The 9,486-nt window shown below is 33.2% G+C and overlaps 2 protein-coding genes across 2 annotated transcripts; both read left to right on the top strand.

Annotated features, from left to right (window-relative positions):
- Positions 1–610: 610 nt before the first annotated feature.
- Positions 611–1,552, top strand: LOC131908242 (olfactory receptor 8K3-like). Its single transcript, XM_059259292.1, has one exon. The coding sequence runs from the start codon at positions 611–613 to the stop codon at positions 1,550–1,552; it is 942 nt and encodes a 313-aa protein (XP_059115275.1).
- A 6,622-nt stretch (positions 1,553–8,174) lies between these two features.
- Positions 8,175–9,116, top strand: LOC131908241 (olfactory receptor 8K3-like). Its single transcript, XM_059259291.1, has one exon. It carries the CDS (start codon positions 8,175–8,177, stop codon positions 9,114–9,116), a length of 942 nt encoding a protein of 313 aa, XP_059115274.1.
- Positions 9,117–9,486: the final 370 nt, after the last annotated feature.

Raw genomic sequence — 9,486 nt, 5'->3', positions numbered from 1 at the left:
TTCCAAGCACTCATCTACCCACACACCTGCAATGCATCCACAAACATATGTTCACAGACAAACACATGCACATGCACATGCAGGGAATTCCATGCACAGTAATTTATTTTTAGTTACTGTAGTAAGTGTTTAGGATGCTAAACTGGAAAATAGCAGTTATCTCTTCATTTGTGTATGAATAGATTTCATAACTGATCCCATTATCCACATTAGGGCACTCATTCACCTAACAAGGTTGTCACAACTTGTTGACTTTTTATCAATATTCTTTTGTATACAGGTGAGTGTGTATTTTTTCTTCACCTATTATCTATCCATTAGGAAACAGTAGGATTAGATTCTCACCAATTATAATCAAAACATGTACTGATATTGAAAGATTTGCTTCTGAGAGTAAAGTCACATTAGTTGCATAAAAAATCTGATGTATTTTACACTATTTCTAGATATTTTCATTTATAAAGGTATGTTTAATTTCAAATATTTTAAATTTGAAAGTTTGGTTCTGTTTTGAAAACATTACCTTGCATAACTTGTCAGGTGATACTGCTGGAATGTACTGATTTTGTTGTTGTGTCTTTGTCCAGGATCGATTTTCTAATAAAACTTGATGGAAAAACAAAATCTCACAGTGGTTACTGAATTCATCTTGATAGGTATCAGTGAGCGCCCTGAACTACAGGCCCCATTGTTTGGACTGTTCCTGGTCATCTACATGACCTCAATGGTGGGAAACTTGGGCATGATCATCCTCACTACAGTGGACTCCAGGCTACAAACACCCATGTACTTTTTTATCAGACACCTGGCTATCACAGATCTTGGTTATTCTACTGCTGTGGGACCCAAGATGTTGATAAATTTTCTTGTAGATATAAACATAATCTCCTATAATCTTTGTGCTACACAGCTAGCTTTCTTTCTTGTTTTTATAATTAGTGAACTTTTTATTCTGTCTGCAATGTCCTATGACCGTTATGTGGCCATATGTAAGCCTCTGCTCTACACTGTCATCATGTCACAAAGGGTGTGTAATGTACTGGTGGCAATCCCCTACTGCTATTGCACATTTGTTTCCCTTCTAGTCACCATAAAGATTTTCACTTTGTCTTTTTGTGGCTACAATGTCATCAGTCATTTCTACTGTGACAGTCTCCCCTTGATATCTTTGATCTGCTCAAACACTCATGAAATTGAAATGATTATTCTGGTCTTGGCAGCTTTCAATTTGATTTCCTCTCTCCTAGTTGTTCTTGTGTCCTACCTGTTCATCCTCATAGCCATTCTCAGGATGAACTCTGCTGAGGGCAGACGCAAAGCTTTCTCCACCTGTGGTTCTCACCTGACAGTGGTCACTGTCTTCTATGGGACTTTGATATTCATGTATGTGCAGCCCCAATCCAGTCACTCCTTTGACACTGACAAAGTGGCTTCGATCTTTTACACCCTGATCATCCCCATGTTGAATCCCTTGATCTACAGCTTGAGGAACAAAGATGTAAAATACGCCCTACAGAGGACATTGAGAAAGATATATGACATATTTTCTTAAATACTACATACTTGAGGAGTTCTACCAACCGCAATTGGACAAACATCTGTTGTCTTTTGTCAGAATGTTTACCATGCACAAATGAACATATTCTATATTTAAAAATTGCCTTCCTTTGTACCAACACATATCATAATGTTATAAATACATCAGTGAAATGTATTTGCCTTTTTAAAAATTATATATATATATACATATCTCAGCATGAGTAGAGAAAAAGAGGACAACTTGGAAGATTCATTTCTCTACTTCTACCATGTGGACCCACAGGGTAGGAACTCCACAACAAGGCTCTCAAACTGCTGAGCTGTCTCCTAGGCTCCCCTTCACAAGAGGGATGAACTGTAGCATAATAATAGAGAAATGTATCTCGTATAATAGCTCTATCATTATAACATGAAGAACATTGTGTGTGTATGCTATATGCATGTGAAAAGCAGTTGTGGGTGCATATGAGAAATTGATTTGCTCTTTGTGACATTTCTTTAGCAAGGGATTTCTATCATCTATGTGTATTTATGTATATATTTCTTCTTTCCAGTCAGTATAATACTTCTGTTTTTACTTCTTATGTTCCTGTGTAGATTGTTTTAAAATCACATTCTGGTATGTTGTCAGCAGACTCATGGTCACACAATGACTAGAAATACTATAGTATATACATATGTCCCTACGCTATCTGGAAATCTTCTGGAAATCTTAAAGTTGTTTTTTTTTTGTTTTTTGTTTTTTTTTTTTTTTTAGTTTGGGTTTGATTCTTTTGTTTTGTTTTGTTTTTAAAAGCATAATTGCTTTCATATACAGCTCAAGAGATTCTACTAACATAACACAAATGACTTTTGGTAACATATTGCTTCAATTTAGTATCTAACTTTGTCTAATGCAGTGTACTTGTGCATATTAGTGAATAAACTCATTATAGTACACTTCTTGAGTTCTGCCATAGAAACTTCCAGAATTATGCTTTTTTTCTTATGTACTGACTTATTTTTATGTCCTTAGTGCCTATTTTTTTTTCTAGTGGGTAATCACTACCTTTGCTATCAAAGGGAAAATAGCACCTCATTTTTGTTACACTCACTAGCAGAATATAGCTACTCTGTGTTGAATGTGTAGAGTGGGAACACATTTTGTCTACTTTCCTAATGTTTTCTCTGTATACCAATGTACAGAGGACTTTTTCTGAGTATATCATTTAGTAACAATACATGAGAAAACATAGGCTTGCTCCATGCTTCTCTTCTAGTGAGCTTGCAGTGTCAGATGCATTGATGGTCATGCTTTCTGTGTCTTTGGAACATTTGATATTCAGCAACCTATCTAAGCTCTGTCCTGTCTTCCAATGTTCATCATTATTTAACATCTTTGCTCTTTAATTTACACTACAAAGAGAATAGTGTTTATTATTAATATCATGCAATAAAATCATCAGAATATCAAATCAAATACTAATACATATACTTTATATTACTAAAGTAATACATATATTGCCTTGTACAAAACATTACTAAATCATCATGTAATTATTCTATTTAGTATCTATTTTTATTTAGAATTGCATAACACATTTTCATGTAAAAAAAGGAAATATTTTAATTTCATAGAAAATATATATATGGTGTGTGTGTGTGTGTGTGTGTGTGTGTGTTCACAAGTGCATTTCTGTGTGATATATATGTTTGGTGTATGTATTTCACAGTATGGGTATGCTCATAGGTACACCCATGCAGAGGCCAGAGCAGACTCTGGTTTTCTTCCTCTCCAAATTCACACCTACTGTCTGGGGGCAGGGTCACTCAGTGACAGAAAGCTTCTCACTTCATCATAGCTGACTGGCTGATGTTCTTTTTGGGTTTGCTTAAAAAAAACTAGAAATTCAAGGATTATAAACATGATTTACCATGCCTAGATTCTTATGTGTATCTGGAGCTGTGAACTAAGGTCCTCATGATTGTAGAGCATAGAGTACCCACTGAACCATCTCCCCAGACCACAAAAAATATATGGTTGGAAAAATGTAGAAATATTAAATTTTACTCTTAATGGATACGATATATTAAAGTCTATCTACATTCCTTCCTTCCTTCCATCCTTCCTTTCTCTCTGTATGTCTTTTTTTCTTTCTTTTTGAAAAATGCCAAAGCTCACCTTTATCTGTAATCTTCTAGCCTTAGTCAATGAAATGATGTCTCCACACACAGCCTGGAACTGTTTAAACAAATAGCATTTAAAAATGTTTTATATTTCCATAGGTCATATTTAGCCAATAACTTGCATAACTATGGAAAAAAATTGAATATCTCTATTTGAAAAATACACTGTTAATATGCATACTTAAATGTGGAACCTCTAAAATGAATGTTGATTTTACTTTTGTTTTTTCAAAGATGATTAACATGAAAAGGGCAAGAAGTTTAAATTTTTTTACTAATGATATTTTACTAATCAATTTACTAAATGATGATGTTGCATTTTATTGTGCTAACATCAAATTGGTATTCTTACTATTTCAAATACACACTAGAGTACTATGGACAAATGCTTCCTGTAAGTTTGTGGCAATACATTTTTTTGTATAACTGAGATTCCATGTTTATGTTAATGAATACTAGTTTCTTACACCTCCCTTCCTTTAAACCCAATATTTGATTCTATAAGGTTGCATTACTCTAGACTCCTCATGTACATGGCAGCCAGGAATATTTGTCCTGTAACTGATATATTTCGTTCAGGGTCCTGTTCATAAGATTATCTTTGTTGTTACAAGTGGCAGGACATCATGCTTTAAGTTGAGTAACAGTCTATTGGAAACTGCCAATATTTCTGGATAAAACTCAGAAACAAGTTTTAAGAAAGAGGGAAAGAGAGAAATAAGTTGGTTAATAATTGTCTTTGACAATTATTAGACCACAGGAAATACTCTAGGGTAATCCACAAAGTACTCAGCAATTCCTTAGGGAGAGTCTCTAAAGATTAAATAAAAAGTATAAATTATTCTAGAAATTCCATGTTAAGGAACAAATTGAAGAATTAGGAGTGGAGCCTTATTCCAGGTAACAAAGACAGAAAATTTCCTAAGGGTCTGTGTGTAGACAGTGCCAGTGGCAATGGCCATCTGCTGCTGTGGCCTCCTCGGTAGTAGGAGTGCCCATCTCTGATCCAGTCTGTGATTCTTGCTTTTCCATGATATGGAGCCACGCCCAGACCCAACTGCTCTATTCTTTATTTTTATTTGTTTATTTTTTGTATCTTCTAGTAAGTTAATAGCATGGGAAAATGACACTTGTTATTTCAGTTTGGAAAATATTTGTGTCTGAATGTAATTTTACATACAAAAATGGTAGAAATGAGGAAGAGGAACCATTGATTAAAAAGAGTAGACTGGATAGTGTGATGTTTGCTCATTTTGTTCGTGTTTTGAGAGACAAATTAGGGAAAAAGAAATCATTCACTCTCCTTCCAGACAGTTAGGTTTTTAGAGGCTGTAGATATTTTTGTCTCTCAATCATCTATAAATAAAACTTTGTGTGAGACTCACTGCTACTCTCTTTGAAATACTAACATGCTATTAGCATCAAAGGATTTTTAAATATCCAGTTCTGTGGTAATGGCACCATGCCATTTGTTTCATGGTGGGAACTGAAAAAAATTTTCTTGATCATGGTGGTATAACATAAACATAAGTACTCAATATGAACAAACAACAAAATATGAAAGAGCTATGTATTTCTTTTTATTGAACTTCATTACAGCTAAGATGATAGACCATCATCCCCTTTTACTTAGAAGACCGTACATGCTTATTAGTTGCAGCTAAGAGTGTTATACTTCACGATTATAAACCAAACAGCACAAAGAACCAGAAGCAAGACTTAAACGCTATTTAATTCTGCATTTATTTAACGTGCTTCCCCAGTGTAATGATCTGATATGATTTCATGTATAAAGAAGAGGCATAAAGGGAGAGCAGGATATAAGGTAGTAACATTCATGCAGACGGTATTCTATGAAACGTGAGATTATATTCAATCCGTTCCGTATATAATGGTGTAAAATTGTATGGTTGTATTTGCAGGGATGGCTGTCTTTCTAATTTCTGCTGTGAAGTGTGTAGTTAAAATAAAACCCTTAAGAATATTGATGGCTATAATTTTTGACATGAAATAATAGCTATTTTACTTTGGTTCGTTTTCCTGACATGATATACTTAGTAACTTCTATACTATAGCTTTATTCAGATTTTCAGAATAACATGCTACAAACATATAAATAATTTATCATGCTATAATACACATAGGATTCCAAAAATTCACTTAAACATTCATATATATATATATATATATATATATATATATGTGTGTGTGTGTGTGTGTGTGTGTGTGTTATATTAATATGAATATACGGTATATGTCACATTTTATATATACATATATAAACACATTAAGTATGTGCAATGTAGAATTATAAGATCAATTACTAAAGGTCAAATTTTTTCTGTTTTTAAAATACCATTCTTGAGAGGCTAATTTTATTAGCCTTAATTGCGTAAACACCAAAACGGGTGGTCTTTCTTTTTACTAAGATTGTACATTACACTCCCAGGATTCTGTATAAGAAAATTCATATGCTTTGCTGCAAACAAATACACACATTTCAATGAAAATAAGAATGTACGTGGACATGAATATTATTTAGGATAATTCATATAAAGATAACTCATGCTAACATGGTGATGACAGAATTCATCCTGATGGTCACCACTAACCACCTGTTCTCCATTCACTCACCATTAAAAACCTGACAAAGAATGGAAACACACACATACACACATGTGCACACATAAAACTTTTTCAATTAAATTACTCTTACCATTTAAAAATAAAAATACATACATAAATAATTGTTGATAATGACTTCTATGTACTATGGAAAATTTGAGTAATTTCATGGTACATTTTCCTTCCCAACAACACAGACAGATTTCTTTCATATGAGATTATATATTTTTAGACAAATTGCATACCCAAAGTAAACTCTGTGTAACCAAAATGAATATGGATTCAAGATCATATCTATATGATACATAGCTGGGTTATTTTTTCACAAATAACAATGTAATACGTCATATGATCTGGAATTTTAAAAGTATCATTCTAATATCTGTCTTTTTTAAAAAGACTTTTGGGATGACTAACTGTACTTATAAGGACTATATAGAATTATTATTTTCTTTATTAATATAACATTTTTAATGACCATCTTTCTTATAGCCCCAGGCTGGCCTCAAATTTACTATGGAAGCAAGTATGATTTTTAACTCCTCGTCTTCATTCTTCTAGCTCCCAAGTGCTGTGACTGTAACACACAAATCATCATCCTTGACCGTTAGATACTTAAAAATACATTACTATGTATTAATTGTAGGAAAACTAGGTCTGATGATGGCATTTTAAATGCACATATATTAAATCCTGATCACACTCTACTCCACATTACCCTATTTTGTCTCTCTCCACTACTTGCTATTCCTCTGTCTCTTCTAAAATAATGACAATGTTTTAATTTATGGAATACTATGTACTTTATAAATTCATCCATAGAAATTCTAATTCAAGTAAGTGTTTAATATTCCACATTATTAAATATGTTATTAATATCACTAAACAATTGTATTTATATAAAAGCAATAGCTAGAAAATGTGAAATTTAAAATAACAGTTTACAAATCTAACATTATTTTTAGTTTTTATATTTTTAATCAAATTATAATAATATTTTCCCCACTTTTATTTTCTAGCCACTCCCATGACCTCATCCTATAACACCTCCCATGATCCCTTGCTCTCAAATAGATAACCTGGTTTTCTGTTATTAATATTGTTATACAGACACACATATACACACACTCCCAAATACATAAATAAAACCAGTTGAGTCTTTTTTGCTGTTGTTTGTGTGTGTGTAGCTTCATAGATAACTACATTAGTTTGGACAACCAATGCAGGGACTCATTTCCCTCAGTGGTCATTAGTTGCCTGTAATTTGGTGTAGAGATAGGACACTGTAATATTTGCCCTTTTGAATTGGCATGAAGCCCATTTTTATACACAAAATTTTTAATGTTCAAATATTATTTTATTTGAAAAAAACTTATTTACATTGTCATAAATTTTTGTCTATTTTATTTATCTATCCCATCTAGTCATCATAGATCATATATCTATTATATGTATCTATGTCAATTTTTCAAACACATTATTGATAATTCAGATTGAATTTTTTGAATGCCATATGATATTCACTGTCTTATATACCCTTTAGGTACTACATGCAGTGGAAGCCTTCTTCCTAATGAGTCATATAAATATCAATATAAATATAATACTATTATCTGTTAAAATGGCCTATGTTGTTGAGAAGCACTCATCTATATGTTCATACATATGTAGTTGTGCTGTCTTCTTAACAAAATTGTAAAGTGTATATCTTCAAAAATGCACACACACACACACAATTATCATATTTCAACGGCGTTGCATAATGAATGTTTTGCATGCTAAGTATTTTTTAATTATTTACTATAATATTTTCTTTAACAAATATGTTTTTTTGATACAGGAGAATGAAGGAACAAAATCTCACAGTAATGACTGAATTCATCTTAATGGGCATCACTGACAGCTCTGAGTTGCAGGCCCCATTATTTGGGCTGTTCCTTGTCATATACATGACCACGATGGTTGGCAATTTGGGAATCATTATTCTTACCACAGTGGACTACCATCTGCAAACACCTATGTACTTCTTTCTCAGACACCTGGCTATTACAGATCTTGGATATTCTACTGCTGTGGGACCCAAAATGTTGGAAAATTTTGTTGTAGATCAAAATACAATATCATTTAAACTTTGTGCCACACAGCTAGCTTTCTTTCTTGTATTCATTGGTAGTGAGCTATTTATTCTATCAGCAATGTCCTATGACCGCTATGTGGCCATCTGTAAGCCTCTGCTTTATACTGTCCTCATGTCACAAAGGGTATGTTGGGTTCTTATGGCAATGCCCTATCTCTATTGCACATTTGTGTCTCTTCTCATCACAGTTAATATTTTCACTTCATCCTTCTGTGGCTACAATGTCATTAATCATTTCTACTGTGACTGCATCCCCTTGCTGTCTCTACTCTGTTCACATGCAGAGGAAATAGCATTTATTGTTATGATCTTTGCAGCTTTTGATTTAATCATCTCTCTCCTTGTCATCCTAGTGTCCTACATGCTTATCCTCACAGCAGTTCTCAGGATGAACTCAGCAGAGGGCAGGCGCAAGGCTTTCTCCACCTGTGGGTCCCACCTAACAGTGGTGACAGTGTTCTATGCTACTTTGATATTTATGTATGTGAAGCCTCAGTCCAGTCATTCCACTGACATTGATAAGGTGTCTTCAATCTTTTACACCCTGGTTATCCCCATGTTGAATCCCTTGATCTATAGTTTGAGGAATAAGGATGTAAACTCTGCCCTTCATAGGACTTGGAGGAATATTTGCAATGTCTTTTCTTAGAGGTTTCATGCAACATTAATCCTATGTATCTGGACAAATGTGAACCATTTATAAGAGGGTACAGAAAATACATAATGCTCAATCTATACTTAAATATTGGGACTGTCGGTTAAGATTTAAATTTATATGTGCCATAGATATTTCACTAAATATTCATGAAAAGACTTTGTATTCCTTGAGAAGAAGTGTTGTTTTATGGTATAATAATTAAGTATCTACAGTGCAAAATAGGTTTAGGGTCTCAATAACATAGAAGTAGAAAAAAGTTGTATAATGTGTTTCATTGAGGAACAACTATAGATATAATAGAGGGATAACATATTATATGTTATTTGTAAATGCTATTTCCCATCTTTACAGTTTTGGCTTT

This window comes from Peromyscus eremicus, chromosome 4 (assembly GCF_949786415.1).
Source record: "Peromyscus eremicus chromosome 4, PerEre_H2_v1, whole genome shotgun sequence".
Lineage (NCBI taxonomy): Eukaryota > Metazoa > Chordata > Mammalia > Rodentia > Cricetidae > Peromyscus > Peromyscus eremicus.
The sequence above is the reverse complement of the archived record's forward strand: the minus strand, read 5'-3'. Positions and strand labels throughout refer to the sequence as shown.